The sequence below is a fragment of the Condylostylus longicornis genome, unplaced genomic scaffold (assembly GCF_029603195.1).
Source record: "Condylostylus longicornis isolate FDR11 unplaced genomic scaffold, ASM2960319v2 ptg000018l, whole genome shotgun sequence".
Classification (NCBI taxonomy): Eukaryota; Metazoa; Arthropoda; class Insecta; order Diptera; family Dolichopodidae; genus Condylostylus; species Condylostylus longicornis.
In genome coordinates, this window is record NW_026577987.1 from 2,945,351 (window position 1) to 2,964,789 (window position 19,439).

Genomic DNA, 19,439 nt, shown 5'->3' on the forward strand with positions numbered 1-19,439 from the left:
AATAAATGTACATATAATTTAAATAAAAAAAATGCTTGAAAATAAATTTAAAATATTTTGAATACGCTATTCGGAAAATACAAGAATTTTATTAAAAATTTAAACATAAAGCGCTTTTATCCATTTAATAATAAATTGTTATAATAATACAATGCAATTATTATCTTTAATTCTGTGAAACAATGTTTTATGATTTTTAATTGCTTAAATAAAAAATTATGTATGATATGTACTCAAATTTTAATTTTTGTATCACTTGATAACCGATTCATATCAAACTTAAAATTATCAATTTGAAAAATTCCCAATCTTTTAATTATTCTTAAAATCCTTATAAATATACTAACTGCCTGTTTATATTGTTCTGAAAGCTTGCTGCTTACTTTATTTTAATTTCTGAAATATATGTATGATGTAGAAAACACGTAATTTTTGAAAAATACTGTTTTTCGCAGTCAAGGAAGTAGCAGCGGTTTAAAATAAACTCGACAAAATATTGCAGCAAGTGAAGGAGGAAAATCTTCTGTTCTACATTTTAGATTTGTTTCTTTGTCACGTAATTTTTCAAAGGCCGATGCATATTCTCGGTGGAATGAGCTCATATCAATGTTATTTCGTCCTATCACTGTTAAAGCTAAAAATAATAAATTTCTATAAATTGATAAGCTTTTATCTGAAACATTAGAATTTTTTATCTTTTGCCTTTCATTAGCCAAACGCTTGATCGGTATGGATAAATCGCTACATCTAATAGCAGAAATAATTTGTTGTATTGTAGTTCGATTAAGGAATGATTGATCTGTTAAGAGAGCTTTAAGTAATGGACTTGACGGTTGATGTTCTTTCCACAAGATATACATCGGCGGTCCCGTTTCTTTATGTAATCCTAAATTATCCCACAAACATTGAACTTGAATAGTTTTCATATTACTCAAAGGATCAAAACTGTCTGTTAATTGTTTGTGTAAACATAAATTTGGCAAATGAGTTGAACTATCAATTCTGTCCATCCAATATAATAAGTTCCAATAAACAATACGATGATCTTGGACAAATGAAGCTTTTATTAGAGCTTGATCACCTTCTTGAGATAAAATGTTTTCTAATTCTTTACGCAAAACGACAGGGTTTAAATATGGTACAGTAAAACTTTCAATTGGTTTAAGGCTTTCTATTGGCCCTTTTCTATTATAAACATTTACAGTTAAAAAAGGCACTGTTAAATTGTTACAAGCATGACAGGTCGTATTTAGATTGGAATCCTCAGCAGCCCACCCAGCCATAATTTCTTCATCGTATAAAAGAACTGAACACTGTCTGCATTGACAACAAGATGTGATTTGAATTAAGATTTCGGCATCACTATTCTCCTGAATTTCGTTTGACTGACTATAAAAGTTTTCCTGTAAAGCAGGGTAAGAACTGTATATCAATGAAGGTCCTCCGTCCACCAAAATTGAAGTTTTCGCTAAATAATCTTTTTGCTTCTCTCTTAAATCATGCTCACTTGTTACACGACGGCATTTCATGCTGTTCAGTTCTTCATTATGTAATAAATCGTCCTCACTGCTAACATCTTTCAACAAAGAAGAATTAGTTTTTATAGGAGTTGAAATTGCTTCTTTTATTTCATCTAATTTTTTTGAAAATGATGTAGCTGCATTTTTAATACTGCTGATGCTACCCTGCAAAATTTCATTTGATTTTTTTCCAGATACTAAACTGCTGGGACTAAAGTTAAACTTTAAGGACGATCCAAAATTCGACAGACTTGAGGTAACTCTTGAAGTTGGCATTGTTTCGGATCGATGCATTCCTTTGTTTAAGAAAGTTCCGCCATCAAAGGTCGCACTTCTTTGTCCTTTAAAAAGCACTGGTGTATCAGAATATAAATTATGATTCACATTTATTTGCTTTTCTTCTACTTTATTTCCCTCAACCAACTTAGTTTGCACAATGTCATCATTTAAAGCTCCTAATGGGTCATTTTGAGTAACTGGTGTACGTGGAGACATTTTTGTTGGACTTGAGCCATTGGCGTTATCTTCATTTATGCTATCAAAAGATGTTCCGATTTTGTCATATATTCGAGTTTTCTGCAATCTACTTGATAAGCACTTGGAGATATTATTTTCTAAAAATAAAAATATTTATGACTTTAAAATTTGTTTTTTAAAATTTTAATATGTTTACTTACCTTTTTCAATTAAGCTATATTCTACTGTAGGTTCATTTTCAGGAAAGTCTATTTTTGGTTGAGATATTCTGATTTCGGGATTCGATTTTGTGTTGATTTCTCCGGATATTAAAAGTCCAGCACTGCTTATAACATTATCCGATTCTTGTTGCATAGAAGTTCGCACAATTGCTCCGCGTTTGTCTCTAATTTTTTCAAAAGAAGTAAAATTTACCAAAATTTGAGCATTGTTTTCATTTATTTGGGTAGAGTTTCCCGAATCTAAGCTAGTCAGAGAAGTCCCGTCAACCGCTTCCAAGGTGTTTAAATTGTTTTCACACGAATCTAAATACATTTTCCTTATTACATGCTTTTTTCCGGCTTTCTTAAAATGTGCGGCACCTAGAACGACATTTTTTATCCGGTTCCAACGTAATTGGCTTAGAGTTGTGCTATCGCTGTGCCATTCAGATTCCAAAACACATCTATTGTAAAAACCATATGTGAGAGCATTTGGTTGGACACCAGATCTCTTCATCAAGTAGTGCAGTCGCACCGCTAATACGGGTAAATTGTGCATTCCACATAATTGCATCATAATTCTATAACAGAACTCATCACAATTGATTTTAAGTTTGCTGGCGCGGACAAGTAAATCATAGGCTGATCTTAAAATAGAATGTACTTTCCCGGGCGATTCTATTAACATACTTGGCAATAATAAAAAATATAATGAATAACACGTGGCCAAAAGATATTTTGCCCAAGTTTCTGGATTATTTTGACAATCCCGAGCTAGTTTTTGGGCCGATTTAATTTCATGTTTCGTTCGTCTTGCAATCGCTACCGGTGAACCAGGAATATGATTAAAATTTTGCTGAGCTATTTTCGTAAAATGATTCTTTTTTACCTCAACTAATAAGCCCCGATTTAAAGTAAAAGTTCCATAATTATACATTGTGCTAGAATCTTTGTTAGAAACTGGTTCCGGAGGTAAAATATATTTAGTCCTTTCACTGTTATGTCCAATTTCATTATCAATTAGCCTAATATCAACCGTTGATTCGTCGAATAGACTAACTTTATCAGCACATTCATCAAAAAACGTTAAACCATGATCGTGTTCAGAAACGAATGATCTCTCTTCTATAAAACGAATAAACATTTGCGTTTTCATAAGAAGCTGGAAAAATTTTTGATGAGCTTTATCGCGGGATCTTAGAAATGCATTAAGTTGAAATAAAGCGCTAGGATCGGTTGCCCCAATTGACGGAGCTTTTGATATTGGTACTAAATAATCTCTATAACCTCTTAAAATTGAAGCCATAAATAATAAAAATGCTTCTTGAATTCGTTGTTCTAAATCTAATTCTCTTTTCTTTTTTTTGAAATCTCTATCCAAACTATTCGTTGACTCTATGTTATGTTGTTGCTTGAGATCTTCTAAAGTCTTTAGTGATTGTTTAAGTAGCCGTGCTGCTCTTTTTGGTAAGAGCTTCGGATTTAAATGTTTTTGAGACTCACATAAACTAATTGTGTTAGTATCCAAGTCAACACATGTTACATCTTGTGGAGGTTCATATAGATCAAAAAACCTGGAATCAACTCCAATTAAATACGGTAGTGGTGCGTGTAACACTTCTGCTAGGCCTAACGGACAAAGTGGAATATAAGGACATTGCCATTTGAATGGAAACAGTAACGATATGACTGCTTCAGCTACCGCTGTCAATGTAGCCGGTCTTAATGAATGAATCAAAATTTTTTGCTCAGTTAATGCTAGAATTAATATATGCAGACAATTTTCGGGACCTAAGTTTGACAATAGATGCTGGAATCCTGCTCCACTTTGCGGTAGAGGTGAATCTTCTGGTTGGGTTAACAGAATTCGGTCACTGCTTTCGCTGGAAAGCTGAAGTAGTATACTTGGAGATGGAAATGGAACTTCATCTAATAATTGCACAATATATCTCTCAATGGGAATCGGCAAATTTTCATTTAAAATTGATAAACGTTGTAAATATCTTAACCATTTTTCAAATGTGTCTCCAAATGGGTAATGTGATAACAAACAAATAGCTTTATTTGTATGAAAAGAATGTGTTTGCTGAAATTCGTCATTCCAACCTAATAATTCTTGTTGTTTTTCATTTAACAAATGTGGATCAAAATCTTCATAAAATGTTAACGCCGATCCATATACTTTATAAGTCCCATCATTTACTGTTAAAACAAATGTGCTAAAAATTGGTGCACTAGCTTTTCTTCTCTTTGTTTTTTCAACATGTGGCCATGCTTCGAGTGATGCTCCCATTGGTAAACAAAACAGGGGTACACTAGGGCATAAATTTAGAGGAAAATCTAAATAATCTGATGTCGGATATCTCAGTAAAATTTCAGGTTGATAACTTATAAGTTTTGGTCTATTCATAGATTTTTTATAACAAAGATATACATCGCACCCCATCATGCCTTTATTGAGAGTTTTATGTATTTGGCAATAAGCATGTGGCGGTTTCTCACCTTTTGAGGGAATAATAACACATAGATCTGTCACCACTAGCTCGTTACAAGGCATGTCCGCTTTGGCTCTTCTAAATGTTAAATAAGTTTTCGCTGTGGAATTGTTAACATTTGCAACCCTTTTCCCTGGTGTTTCTAAAACCATTTCAGCATCGGCCATAATCCTTTCTGCACCTTCGTACATAACACCAATATCAACAAGAGGAGGACTTTCTCTTCCGCGTCGGTAATATATAAGACACTGCGAAGATCTAACTGACCCAAAATTTAAATCTGCGTATAACCCTGAAACAGTTTCATTTAAAACATCAAAACCTTGGGGAGGCTCTTCTCCTAAGTCGGGGAAAAAAACCCCAATATCTGTAATTGGTTCAACACTACCAGCCGATTTCAAATGACCTGAGTCACTAAATATATTTTCTTGCAATAATTGTGGATTTTCAGGCAGTCCAGCTACAACAAAATAATCTGCGATACGTTTTTCTTCCATTTTCCATAAATTATTTACACATTAGGTCAAATAAAAATTAAAAATATTGTTGTTTTTTTTTTTTTGTTTTTCAATAAATAACTAAAATGTTCTTACGAAAATTACGAAACACACTTACTTTAGCAATAATGAAATGTTACTAATTATTTGATAGTGTTCAAGCAGAGCATATACAAATGTTGGTCAACATTTCGCACAATATGTAAGATGTAAATTCTGCAGTTATGCTTGATTATCATTTGTTTCGAAAATAACGTCACTTTTACAGAAATCGAATACGAAAATATGTGAATTTCGGGGACTTAGTAAAGTATCAGCAATATCTTTTTTCTTATTTTAATAGACATACAAAAATATTTAAATAATATTTGTCATCTAATGAAAAATTTTTAAAAAATTTATTAAAAAAGTTTTTGCATGCAAAGCCTTTTTGGACAAAAATGAGAGAAAATGATGACGTTTTCATTTTCTCAATGTTTAAAATTTTTTCAAGTTTGGTAAAGTAAAATTTAGTGTTTTAAGAACTTTTGGATCTTACCCAGCATTTACACATACAAGTTACTTGCAAGAAAGTTGCAATATATACAAAAATTTTACTGACACATTGAAATATTTCTACTTGCTTGTTTACTTGCAGTTCAACTTGCAAGAAAATTTTGCTGCTAGTAATTTGAGCAAGTAATTTGACATATTGAGAAATTCACAAAAAAAAATTTGTTGTTTTGATTTTTTTTTTTTTTTAATTTAAAATTTTTGAATTTTGTTTTGAAAAAATTAAACTTAGCAAACTTATGGTTTCTAAAATTTATAAATAATTATATATATTGCTAGTTGTTTTCTTCTCAAAGACATTTTCAAAAATTAACTTGCTAAACGCCTACGTCATAATAGCAAGTAATTTGACATTTCGAAAAACTAATTGACAATTAATATTATACAAACTTGCTTGCAAATAACTTGTATGTGTAAATGCTGGGTTACAACTGTAAAAACACATGTTTTTCCTGGTTATGTCACAAATTTTTATTTTTCAAAAAAAAATTTTCATATCAATAATTTTTTTTTTCAAAACTTTTAATAATAAATAAAATAAACAAAATGGATTTCCAAATGGTTTTTTCCAAGCTTCACACTTTTAAAAAGTAAAATCAAAGTTTTCGGTTTTTTGAATTTTTTTTAAATAATTATTTTAAAATTATTTTAAACATGTTAAACACGTTATATTGAGTGCTTCAAACATTTTTTTGTGCTCTTCTTTCATATTTTATTAGCAGATAAACAAGAGCAATCTATTTATAAAATGGTCCTGCCTGTGTATAAATCATAATAGTAAATGCAAACGGACAAAAATTTACATCATTACAACCGGAGTTTTTGAGTGATTTGCTAAGATACTATTTATTTCAAAAATAAAAAAGATATTCGAATTTGGTCATTAAAATATATTAAATAGCTTTTCCAAAAATTTAAATATTATTCATTCAAATATTTAATAGCTTTCCAAAACCTTTTAAATATTTTTTTTTTACTTTGGTAATACATTAAGTTTTAATAATTTTTCTTAAATAAAAATAGAGGTAAAATTTAGAAGTGTATATAAAATTTGTATTGGTAAAATAATATTTAATTGCATTTTAAATATTATTTTCTATTACTCTGTATTCATGTCAATATTTAATAATTATCCTTTCATAATTATATTTTCAACTTAACACTACAGTTACTTTTCATATCTTGAGTTAACTTACCCTTACCCTCTTTGTTAAGTTACCTGTTTACTTAAATTACTTTCAGTACCATATAAAAATTGTGGTTGTCTTTTTTCCGCTTTTTTGTATGTATTTTAAAAATTTTCAAATAATTATGAATGAAAATATTAATATATTTAATTGATTTTTAAATATATTTTTGGAATTTTACCTGATTTATAATAAGTGTGAATTTATTTTAATACTTCTTCTCAAAAAATAGTCACTTCGATTTAAAAAAACCCATATAAAATAACGTCGTGCTCTCAAGTTTCTCTTATAGCATTGGGACTTGTTAGATATAAAGACATTATTATAAAACCATTAACTGAACTATTGCAATTACATAAAATTCTTGTCGAAAAAGATAAATGCATTATGACCATGGCTGTCGTTTGATTTTTTGGATGGGGAGCAGACATATTCAAAAAAGGGAGCCGTTTTAAAAAAAATGGATCCAATTCCTATATTTCATAAAATAACAATTTATTACCATACGAATACAAAAAAATCGGAAAAACAAAAATTATAAACAAATTAATAAATAAATTTGAATTAAAAAGTATCACAATAAAAATTTAAACTTAAAATAATATTTTTTACATGAAATCTCATATACGTTTCTTCTTTTGTGCCAAGGACGGCTCTTTTGTAATTTGATTAATTCGGACAACGGGTTCGGGTAGCTGCCATAAAACTCATAAAGCTTATTTTAAATATTTCAGAAATTAGTAAGGTATGAACATGAAATTTTGTATACGTATGTCCAATTACATTCTACATATGCTCTAAAAATTTTAATGGGATGGCGGCACCGGTTTGGCTGTCAGCATACAACTCCAAAAGAAAATTTTTTATGTTCCGAAAAATAATAAACCCAGATTAATCAAACTTGGCAGTCGTGTATCCAATTTTAGGCCAAATATATTTCTGAATTTTTAACGGAATTGCTTGACAGGTTCGCGTACCTGCCATACAACACTAAGAGCTAATTTTAAATATTTACAAAAATAATAAAGTCAGATTCATGAAACTTGGCAATTGTGTCTCCAATTATAGGCCAGAAATATCCGTTATAGTTTCTATGAAATTTCTATTTCACAGGTTCGAGTAATTACTATTCAACAATGAAAGATGCAAGGTATAATTTAATCGGTTTATACCGACTGAAACGTTTTTACCTGTTTTATTTAGAATTTATATTTCTCAACTGAAAAATTTTTTCAAGAATAATTATCAATACTGTTGGGTTTGACTGAGGAAAAAAAAAATCTGAGGCGAAATGCAAAAGGAGACGCAGGGGACACAAATTTTCAAATCGGTGCCAAAGGGTTCCGATCATAGCCAAACGACAGTCCTGATTATAACAAGAAAAACGATCAGTTTTTTTCAGACGAACCAATGAACAATCAAGAGAAAAAATAGTTCGACTTGGAATAGCTCAGCTCAAAAACGACGAACCAGTTAATGCAGCTTCACTAACAATTTGAATATAATTCCTTATATAACTTAAATCACATACATACATAAAAAGAATTACATATAAATATGGACTTAATATTTATAAAAAGAATACACATATGTAATGTCTTTATATCTAACAAGTCCCAATGCTCAGAGAGAAACTTGAAAGCACACCTTATTTTATATGGCCTTTTTTAAATCGAAGTGGCTATTTTTTGAGAAGAAATATTAAAATAAGTTCACACTTATTATAAAGCAGGTAAAATTTAGAACATATATTTGAAAAATCAAAAAAATATATTAATATTTTCATTGATAATTATTTTAAAATTTAAAAAAAAGCGGAAAAACAACAAACACAACCTTCGCCTTCAACATTTTATTTGTTACTGAAAGCATTTCATTATTTTTAAGTGAACAGCTTTTTTTTCTCATAGGGTAAGTTAACGCAAGATATGGGAAGTACCTGTGGTGTCAAGTTGAAAATATAATTAATGAAAGATAATTCTTAAATATTGATATAAATACATAGTAAAGAAAAAATTTGAAGAGGGAATTAGAAAATAATATCTAAAATACAATCAAATATTATTTGTTAAATACAAATTTTATATAAACTTCAAAATTTTACGTCTATTTTTATTTGAAAAAATATTAAAAACTTACTATCATTTATATCAATTACCTAAGAAAAAAAAATATTTAAAATGTTTGGAAAAAACAATCATATATTTTTATGACCGGATTTGAATATTTTTCTATTTTTGAAATAAATGGTATTTTACCAAGTGACTCGAAAATTCCGACTGTAAAATAACAGGTATTTTAAAATTTTTGTTCGGGTATTTTAAAATTCTTTCCGTTTAAAATTAAGATAGGTCATACATACACATGCAGGGACATTTTATAAATAGATTGTTCTTGTTTACCTGCTAATAAAATATGAAAAAAGAGCACAGCAAAATTTTTGAAGCACTCAATATAACATGTTTGAAATAGTTTTAAAATAATTATTTAAAAGAAAATTTATTGGAAGTAGGTACATACATATTTATTTTTAATAATTTAAAAACTAACTGAAATTATTTGAAACAATTTTATAAGTAACGTATGAATAATCGAAATGAGATAATTCAAATTGTTGAAATGTGTCAACCTATATTACTTTTAGTAACATTTTTGTTAGCCGACACTACTCAACTTACCTTATTGGGAAATACAAAATGTGCATAAAAAATCATACATCCTTCCTCATTAACATTTAAAACCATACTGAAATATGAATTTGAAATTTTTTTTCATTTTTTCTTTCCTCCTACCTTTCTTTCTTTTTCGTGCAATAGAATTTAAATGGGAAGCTTTTTAAAAAATGTGTATAATATCCTGAGATTTTTTAAAATATTAATCTCTTTTTTACGTAAAAAAAAGAAAAAAATAATAAAAAATATGACACGATCAGTGGCATTTAAAGAAAAAACCAACAACGAGGCCAAAAATTCATAACATTTCGTAAAAAAAATTGAGTATTGGGACTTGTTAGATATAAAGACATTAACATATGCAATAATTTTTATGAATTATGAACTTGACATTACAAAAAATCAGTATTTTTGTCAACCGTGATTATGAAGCAAATTAATTTGACTAATATAGTGTATTTTACAGATATATATGTAATTATATAAGAAGTATGCATTGTGGGAGACATACCATAAAAAATTGACAAACTTGTTAATATCAAATGTACATTTTCTCAATTTTCAATGTTTAAATTTTTTTCAAGTTTTGTAAAGTAAAATTTAGTGTTTTAGAAACTTTTAAAATCTTAGCTGTCAAGCAATATTTTTTTCTAGGTTATGTCAGAAGGTTTTATTTTTCAAAAAAATTTCTTTAACAATCATTTTTTTTTTAATATTTTAATTAAAAATAAAAGAAACGAAATGGATTCACAAATGTTTTTTTCTAAGTTTCACACTTTCATAATATAAAATAAAAATTTTCGGTTTTTTGTATAACTTATTTGTGTATGTTTGATAAATATATTGAAATTTGACACACATATATCACCTATTTAAAAAGTCTAAAAGTTTTCAACTTTTCCTTCTGGTTCATTTTTCTTTGAAATTACATTTTTTTTCTTTCTTTGAAATGACACTGTTTCTCTTTTTAAAGTTTTTTCAAGTTTTATCCCGGACAGACCTGTTAAATAAAAAAGTATTACAAAAACAATTTCCATATAAAAAGTTTACAATATTTGTGCATAGATTTTGCAGAACAAGTTTAAAATTTAATTTTTAAATAAAATTTAGACAACAAATAGATATCAGTTTCTTAGGGGTTTATTAACGAAAAAGTTAGTTGGCAGCACCGAACTTACATACCTAGTTTCATTTCATTGTTTTGGCGGCATTTTTGACAACATTTAATATTTAGTTAAATTTCGGGGTATATTTTTATTTTAAAAATGGAAAGCTTTCAAGATACTGGTGTTCACGTATATTTTGTCTATAAAAAAAAACCTTTGGAAGCAAATATTACTGAAGTTATGAACTCAGCTTTTACAGTAATTTTAAATTGAGTACCTTGACAAATAAAGTAGATATTTTCATAATTTTTCGTTATTTTAGTATTTGCAAAATTATATTGATAATAAACAAATAACTTGGATACTTGAAAAAGATGTTGTCGAATTTGTGGAGAAAGAAGTTCTGACCAAAAAACATATTTTTGTATTGCAGGCTTTTGAGGGGGAGGTTTTTGAAAAACTGCAAACTACAGCCGCGCTGTAAGTACTTAAACATGATATAAAAAAATGATATATTTAAACATCATATTTTATTTAAGTGTAATTGGTCCTCGATGTTTATTATCATGCATACTCGATGATTTATCTGTACCATTAGGAACTTCTCCTATTTTTGCAACATCAATGAGAGACATGTCAATTTGCATATCTGGTTTAAAGGACAGTGAAAAGGTGACTAATGGTTTGCTTCAAGATCGATTAGAACTACAAATCCAAATTTAAGATAACTTCATATAACATGTATGTATGTTTTAACACATTATGTACTATATATTTTTAGCAAAATTTAAGAACACTAATATCATATATGGGAGGACATTATATAAAAGATTTGAGAAGAACAGATAACTTGTATCTTGTTTCTAATACAATTAAGTCAACGAAATATGAACAAGCAACTTTAAATTCAATCCCAGTTATGTTACCCGAATGGGTAACTGCAGTCTGGGAGAAAAGCAAGAATGAAAGCATTTCAGCTACAGATGCACATTTCGATAAATACAAGTTACCAATTTTTTATGCAGTTAATATAACCACAACAGGTCTTTCAGGAGAAATTCGAGACAAAATAATGAAGTTGGTTACTGATAATGGCGGAATCTTTCAAAGAACTTTCAAATCAACGCAAACTGATATATTGCTTACTGTGCGAGAGTGTGCCCATTCTGAGAAATTCAAAGCAGCAGTAAAATGCAAAAAAGATGTTCTGAAGCCGGATTGGGTTTTCGATAGCGTAGCTAAAGGCTATGCGCTTCCAATAGTTAATTATAGGGTTAAAAGTCTTAAAATATCAACACCGACAAAAATTGATAACAGTAAAAATTTTCTTTATAATATGACCAATTTTATTTTTATGTGATGAAATGTTTAAGGTATACCGGATTTTGTGGGGAATTTTACTCAATTATCTGATATTTCACGTGTAGAAAGTCTGGGGAATCAGCATATAGAGAATGAAATGTCAATTTGCAGTAATGCAAGCGTAGAAAGCGTGCTTCTTAATGATAGATCAACTAGAGCAAATCATGAAGCAAAGAAAACGGCGGCAGCTGATAAAAAATTATACAAGAAAATTTTATGTAGCATAAATACGCAACAAGCAAAAAGAGCTGGAAATTTTTTGGATGGCTGTTCTGTATGATAAATATAATCATAATAAAAAAATTTATTTTAAAATTTTTTCTTTTTAGATATTTTTATGTGGCTTTACTGATGAAGAAAAAGATAAATTAAATAAGATATTGGGCGTTAGTGGCGCAAACTATTACTCAGAAATGAATCACAAAATAACTCACGTAATAGTTGGGGATTTGGGCGAGAGTGATTTCAATGAACTAAATGCTATGACCACAGAGGCTTCAATTGTCACGTTGGATTGGATAGTTGACTCGATAAAAGCTAAACAACCAATTTTAAATGATTCATTGTACCGTCCTAAATTGCCTATTCAAAGAGAATTAGAAGCTCCCTCTCCAAGGAGTAAAAAGGTTTGGTAATGCTTTAATAAAAGTGGATTAGATTTTTTCTTTTTTTTTTAACAGTCTTTACAAGTCTTAAACCATAGTTTTAAAAAACCGGAACTTCCACGGAAAAAGCTTTTCGCAGCTACAGCAACTTCTAAAGATCAATACTCCATAATTGATGAAGCAGAAGTAAATGGCTTATTATGTCATTATTCACCTGATAATGCTTCATTGCCTCACATTCCTAAGGATAAAGTACCTCCGAAAAACAATGTTTGCATATCAAACATATCAGGGAGTTCAAATAAATCAGAAACAGTTTACAATAACGAAAATTTAGAAATAAAATTAGATTGTGGCAAAACTAAAAATGTTCCAGAATTAAATTCTTGTTTTGAATCAAATACTCAAGATCTTAGTAACGTTAATTTTTTTGATGGTTTAGCCATATATGTTGACAAAAACTATGATCAAGAATTGTATTCTCAGATAGTTTGTGACTGTGAACAGGCTCTTGGAAAACTTGTAAGTGATAGCTACAGAGATCAAGTTGATTATGTTATAGTTTCGTATGAAATGGCAGTAGATATCTCAAAAATTCCAGTTAGTGCAAAAAATATTGTTAATGGGCTTTGGATGGTATATAATTGACTTTTAATTTCTTTTGTACAAACTGATGTTGAATATTTTTTTTTAGGATGATGCAATTACTGCAAATGAACTGGTACCTATTGAATACTTCCATAAACCAATACCATTAAGTGCAAATAAAAAACCACTAAAGGGCATGGTAATTGTAGTAAGCTCTTATGGAGGCTCACAAAGATGTTTTTTAGAACAATTAAGTATTGTGCTTGGGGCTACGTATAAAGATACTTATATGAAAAAAGATAAAGCTTTACTTGTTGTACCGTATCCAGAAGGAATGAAATATAAGGCTGCAATCAAGTGGGGTATATGATATTTTTAAATAAAATGAGCTAGAACTTTTGCGCTTGAAATTAATTTTTACATTTTGTACTTTTATTTTGCTTAAGAATAAAAATTCAAAATGGGAAACTTTTTTAATATTTGTGGACAATTGGTGCTTTTTATTTACTTGCAAATACATAATTTATGTGTTTTCTATTAAGTATATTTTTAACGTTATTTTAAGAAAAGAGAAAATAATATAAAAGGCAAATATGTGTACTATACCAGTTAATTATATTTTCTTTGATTTTTAGTTGTTGTTTAAATTAATGTGGAACATATTAATTTTATCAATATGAACTTTGTTTTAGGTTACCCAGCAGTTGTAAGTGATTGGCTCATCAAATGCGCTGAAACGGGAACAAAAGTTGAAATGGACCCATATTTAGTTGGGGAAAGCAAAGTTAATGACCGACATTCTTTGCATAATGAAAATAGTATAAACAGTCTAGGTGAAGAAACACCGACGTCAACAAAATTCAAAAAAATAAAACTTTCTACACCTGACCGGTGTCCCCAAAAAAATATAAATGATGATATTTATGTCACACCTTTACGTCATAGACGTGTTTCGGAACTAGCAGGTGGACCTCAACATCAACAATCTCCTACTGATGAAAAAAATTTAGCAGATGAAAATTTAATGCCAAAAATATCTTCACCTGTGTCACCTTTTGTTGACGTATTTGATGATTTGGACGCATATTTGAGTAATATTTCAAATGAAGATGTAAGAGATTGTTGCAAACAAATATTACTTAAAGCTAAAAATACGGAGACCCCGGAATTGGAGAGATTGAAAAAGTTTGTAAAAACTCCAGGAGGAATAGATTCACCTGGCTCTCCAGTTACAATTCCAGGTTTTTGCTGAATCTTTACTTAATATTTAGAAAATATTGTAAGTTCTTTTATTTATTAAAGATTTTTGTAAAACACCAGAATTCAGAAAAAGAATGTTTGATCTTCTTGAAAAGAGGTGGCACTTATCAGTAGAAAAACGAAAACCTGATACAGTAAGTCGAAAAGGCAATCAATTGAAATTTTTTACATATTTGAATATATAATAAAAATAAAAGAACTTATGAAAATCTCTTTAAATAGCTTTTGTAAACCCTTTTTTTCTTCTTTTTGTGGCTAACTTTTGTTTATGTTTTCTGTTTTCTTAAATATCCTTATCTAGTTAACAGAAAAGAGTAAATCGTTAACATCTCCCAGTTAAATGGACAAAATAAAATTTTATATATTTCAATACCATATTATTTCTCAAATTGTAGTGTATATAATAATTTAGTTACCATTATCAAGAAATCAAAGTGTTTCTATACTTTTTTTAGCCTCTGAGTGAAATTAAAAGACGTCTGTGGCGAGAAACTTTACCTGCGGACTTTTTAGCTCATTTGGAAAGTTTTAGAAATGATTCAGAGATGTCTGCACAAAAAGACCAACTTAGTACAGAAAATACTTCAGCAGAGGAAAAGTCAATGACTAAGAATAAAGAAATCAACGTTACAAAACCAGTATTAGATTCTGATTTGTTAGAAAAAAAACATAACAATATTAATGAAGCTTCGCCAGGAGTAAAGCGTTTAAAAGATTTTATAAAGACCTGTGAAGAAGAAAAAAATAACAGCGCTCGTAAATCAAATTCAATAAAAAATCCTCCAATAACAAGAGTAATCACTGATGAAGAAACTCAAAATGTTGGTTTACCGCAAAGATATGAATCTGAAATCATGTTTAACTCAGAAAGAATGGTTGGCTGGGGCGATAACATGAATTTTGTTATAAACAAGAGAAATCATTCTGATGGGATGGAATTTAAAGGTGTTCCTCTTTTCAACATATCGACAACAGCAGATTTTGTAAAAAAAAATTCAATACGCACCAGAATACAATAAAGCTTATTTTTTATATTAATTTTAGGATAAAACACCTATTATTGATGGAATTAAAAAATTAAGGGGGGAAGTTTGCGAAAATATAACCATACATGACCCGAAATGTACACATATTGTATGCGAAAGACCAAATCGAGGTGAAAAATTACTCAGTAGTGTAGCATCGGGCAAATGGATTTTATCAGTAAATTATGTAATCGATAGTGTCAAACAAGGTTACTTCTTGAGTGTAAGTTTAATCTTACATTTTCAAATTTGCATATATTTAATTATTTATTAAATTTTCTTTTGAAATAGGAGGAATTGTATGAATGGGGCAATCCGAAAGCAATAAATTTACCTGTATTAAAATCAGCTGAACAAGCCATTGCTAACGCCTTTCATTCTTGGCGTTGCCGAATTTTTTCAGACTCATCTATTAAAGGGGCTTTCACAGGATTTCGAGTTATATTGCATTTACCGGAAAAATCACAAAATTCGTTTGCAAACGTTATCAAGTCTGGGGATGGTACTGTTCTTCAATGTTCTCCACCATATGAGGAAGCGATTATTCGACAAGCTACACATTGCTTTGTTGATCCGAAAAAGACACCTCTGATGAAAGAGGATAAACAAAAGCTTTTGGCGACTAATATACCAGTGGTATCGTTTATGTATATTAGTAGTTATCTAACAAATGACCCGAATGTTGATATAACTGAATTTGTTCTAAGTTTATAATTTTTATTAATATGGGGGGAGTTTCATCAATTTTTATGTGCTTAATTTTCAAATTGATGTAATTTAAAATTGTTCTTCATTTATAAACAGAAAATACTTGTTTTGCTTTAAAAAATTAAAATTGATTCCTAGTTCTAGTTATAAAAATTATTTAGAGCATAATAATAAAACATTTTAAAATAGAAAAAAAATCATGTTAATTTACACATATGTATACCTTTACAATAGAGAATAACTTCACTAGCAACAAAAAAGTAATAAAAATATTTGAGTTGAAACTTTTTTTTTCTCTGTTTGGCGTTTCAAGTCCTATGTTGTAAAAATCGAATAAAAAATATATAAAAAATCATATGTACGTACATATAATGCCATATACTTATATCTATCAGACCATCAAGCAAGAGTTACTCTCTTGAAAAACAAATTTATATGGAGTTTAAATGGAAGGTGTGTCGGAATTTATTTGCGTGAAGGAAATTGATCAATACTTTTGGCTCTACTGATTCTACATATTTCTTGAAATTTAAAATTTAAATTACAAAAAAATTAGTTGATAAACTCCATTTGAAAAATGCATTTAAAAAAAAAATGCAATTTTTAGCACAGACAATCTTTGTAGTCTTCCAAATAGAAGAGTAAATTTAAAAAAAGAAGGGAATTACCCTTTACAGAGTAAAATTTTTGAATAAGAAGTAGTAAAAATTGAAAAAAAAAAGCAAAAAAGGGTAATTATTATAATCTAGATGGCTTGTAAAACTTATAACTAAATAAAATGAGAATTAGAATACTCAATAATTTCACAACAAAAAATAAAAAAAATATTTCAAACGACCTATTTCGAAAATATAAAACATTAAGAATTGTTTTTGTATTTTTTCCGATTTAAAATTTCGGAAAATATTTTCAGCTTGGGGGCCTAAGAGATATATGTATGTGGCATTAGTACCATTATGTTTGTTGAATGGCTTTAAATGTAAAATATGTAGGTATGTACATAAATATTTAAATTTTGAGCTATTTCTTTTTGGATTTAGCAAAATTTCAATTTTTTAATATACGAAGTGATACAAATGAAAATCTACTTAACATGAAAACTGAAGTTCCTACCTTTTGCTAAAACTTAACAAAGTATAAAATATCTTAGATTAAATTTTTAATTATATTTTAAATTTTTCCATATATTTTGGTATTAACTCTTGTGCTGAAAATTTGTTAAACTGAAATGTTTCAAAATATTTATTTCTGTGTTTTCGAAACAAACTCGGATTTTTACACCAATTGTATCTGCAAAATAAGGGAATACAGTAAATTGCTTATTCATTGCATAGCATTCTTACTTACAACATTTTTATAAGTTGATTTGATGTATTGTATAAATTTTCGGAAGGATATATTTCTGGATACACTAATTTATTTGGTGCAATAGGCATACAACCACAATATGCCGCTTCCAACCTTAAAAGAATTAGGTTCAATAAATTTTTTAACTAATTATTCGAACGTACATGGAAACTCCATAAAACTCGTGCCCAGCTGTGGAAATGACTATGTCTCCCGTCATCAGGGCTTTTACATAATCATCTCTTGGTAGAAATCCAAAATTAATTAACTTTGGGCCCAATTTTTCTTTTATACCTTCAAAACATTCGGGAATCGTTACAAAATTTTCGCCACAGATAGTTGCTTTGAAATCAACTTGCCTTTTTTGCAATTCTAGTAGAACTTCTGTTAATAATTGTGGATTTTTATCATGTTCCCAGCGATGAGGCCAAATTAAATGTAGAGAAGGTGATATTTCTTCATAACTTACTAAACCGTTTTGGCCATTTGATCCTGTCACGTTACGAGTTGGCATACGATGAAATTTAATAGGAAAATATAACACCTCACATTTTGGAGATATTTTTTCTTTTAGATTTTTGAGTTTAAAATCTGACTGAATATTTAAAAAAGGTGTTATATTATTTAAAAATGATGTACGATTAAAATTTGAGTTAAAAATCACTTCATCTGCTGCCAGACAAGTCATAATCTGATTTAAGCCATACTGACAATCACGTTCTTTTACTTCCCGTACGGGGTACACCAGCTGATTTTCATGGAAGTAAACTAGTTTTTTGCACTTTACCAAATCAGGACGGACGCCTAGTAGTTCAGCTAAATTTAAGACCGAGCTTGTAAATAATATTAAATATTGATGTTCTATAGGAATCATTTGTGAAAAGTATAGGGCACTTGTCCGTTGTCGCCAATGCCATTTTTTAGCTGGTAAGCTAAATACTTCGTATTCTATTGGATTAATGCCTGAAATTTTAAAAATAGAAATACAACTAATTTAAATTTCAACAGATACTGAGGGAAAGTTATAATCTAAAAGGTACATATTTACCTTCTAAAATTGTGTCTAAGAGCTGTTTGTGGCTTCCACCATAATAAGGCTCAATTACTAAAATTCTAGCCATGTTATTGTAAAATTTTCGAAGTCAATTTTATATGTGTGTAGATATTTACAATCTTAAATACATAAAGTAAGAGTTCATTATTCTCTTATCAAAATATTAGTATGTACCTTGACATAACAAAAATATCTGTATGCCTGTCATCCGTGGTATGTACATATAATATTACGACGGACAGATATACATATTTGTTATGTAAAGCTATACCCACATCTATTCATGTTCTATTCACATTATCTCAGGTGCAGATGACGTTCGATCTGTTTGCATTGAGGCTGCCGTATTTAAATATGTACTATAAAAAAATTGGCGGTAGATTATATAACGTTTTTCTTTTCTTTAGATCTTGACAATACAAAAAAACATTCTGCCAGCCGTGGCTAAGATACTAGAGTGATTCATCAATTATTTTTAAGTGATTCTGCTGCTAATTTCGAATAAATATGTATTTTCACTGGGCCTTTCTCTAGGAAACAAAAATTAAAAAATAACTCAGTAAAATTTTAATAAATAATAACTCAGTAAAATTTCAATAAATAATAAGCATATCGTTTAAAATTTTTTAGTTTTAAAATAGCTCAATTAAAAAATGACTGAGTTACTTTCGGCAACGTCAAAGTATATTATGTTAAAACTAATACGACTTGTCAAAAAATTATACTATTTCATAATTATATTACGTCTGGCTTAACAAAAACGAGAGAAAATGATGACGTTCTC

The 19,439-nt window shown here is 29.0% G+C and overlaps 3 protein-coding genes across 7 annotated transcripts; 1 reads left to right on the plus strand and 2 right to left on the minus strand.

Annotated features, from left to right (window-relative positions):
• Window positions 1-94: 94 nt before the first annotated feature.
• LOC129606338 (DENN domain-containing protein Crag) lies at window positions 95-5,288 on the minus strand. Its single transcript, XM_055516610.1, has 2 exons — window positions 2,198-5,288; window positions 95-2,134 (listed from the first exon to the last, which is right to left on the minus strand). Exons 1-2 carry the CDS (start codon window positions 5,187-5,189, stop codon window positions 456-458), a joined length of 4,671 nt encoding a protein of 1,556 aa, XP_055372585.1. The 5' UTR covers window positions 5,190-5,288; the 3' UTR covers window positions 95-455.
• Window positions 5,289-10,481: 5,193 nt separating this feature from the next.
• LOC129606294 (glycosyltransferase-like domain-containing protein 1-like) lies at window positions 10,482-19,439 on the minus strand. Of its 5 annotated transcripts, none has more exons than XR_008696759.1 (6): window positions 18,830-19,271; window positions 18,650-18,774; window positions 17,766-18,564; window positions 17,602-17,715; window positions 16,478-17,544; window positions 10,482-10,600 (listed from the first exon to the last, which is right to left on the minus strand). XR_008696759.1 is itself a non-coding variant. In XM_055516541.1 (6 exons), exons 2-6 carry the CDS (start codon window positions 18,720-18,722, stop codon window positions 17,418-17,420), a joined length of 1,044 nt encoding a protein of 347 aa, XP_055372516.1. In that variant the 5' UTR covers window positions 18,723-18,774; window positions 18,830-19,271; the 3' UTR covers window positions 16,966-17,417. The 5 variants fall into 5 exon arrangements, 4 of the variants coding, with proteins under 4 accessions (XP_055372516.1, XP_055372515.1, XP_055372513.1 ...); XM_055516541.1 differs by lacking the exon at window positions 10,482-10,600 and having other exon boundaries at window positions 16,966-17,544; window positions 17,766-18,196; window positions 18,266-18,564; XM_055516538.1 differs by lacking the exon at window positions 10,482-10,600 and adding an exon at window positions 19,322-19,439 and having other exon boundaries at window positions 16,970-17,544; window positions 18,830-19,185.
• Window positions 10,621-16,483, plus strand: LOC129606293 (DNA topoisomerase 2-binding protein 1). The gene is made up of 13 exons (XM_055516537.1): window positions 10,621-10,964; window positions 11,029-11,186; window positions 11,246-11,378; window positions 11,488-12,022; window positions 12,080-12,342; window positions 12,398-12,694; window positions 12,749-13,309; window positions 13,368-13,623; window positions 13,954-14,502; window positions 14,564-14,655; window positions 14,977-15,504; window positions 15,566-15,769; window positions 15,838-16,483. Exons 1-13 carry the CDS (start codon window positions 10,866-10,868, stop codon window positions 16,258-16,260), a joined length of 4,098 nt encoding a protein of 1,365 aa, XP_055372512.1. The 5' UTR covers window positions 10,621-10,865; the 3' UTR covers window positions 16,261-16,483.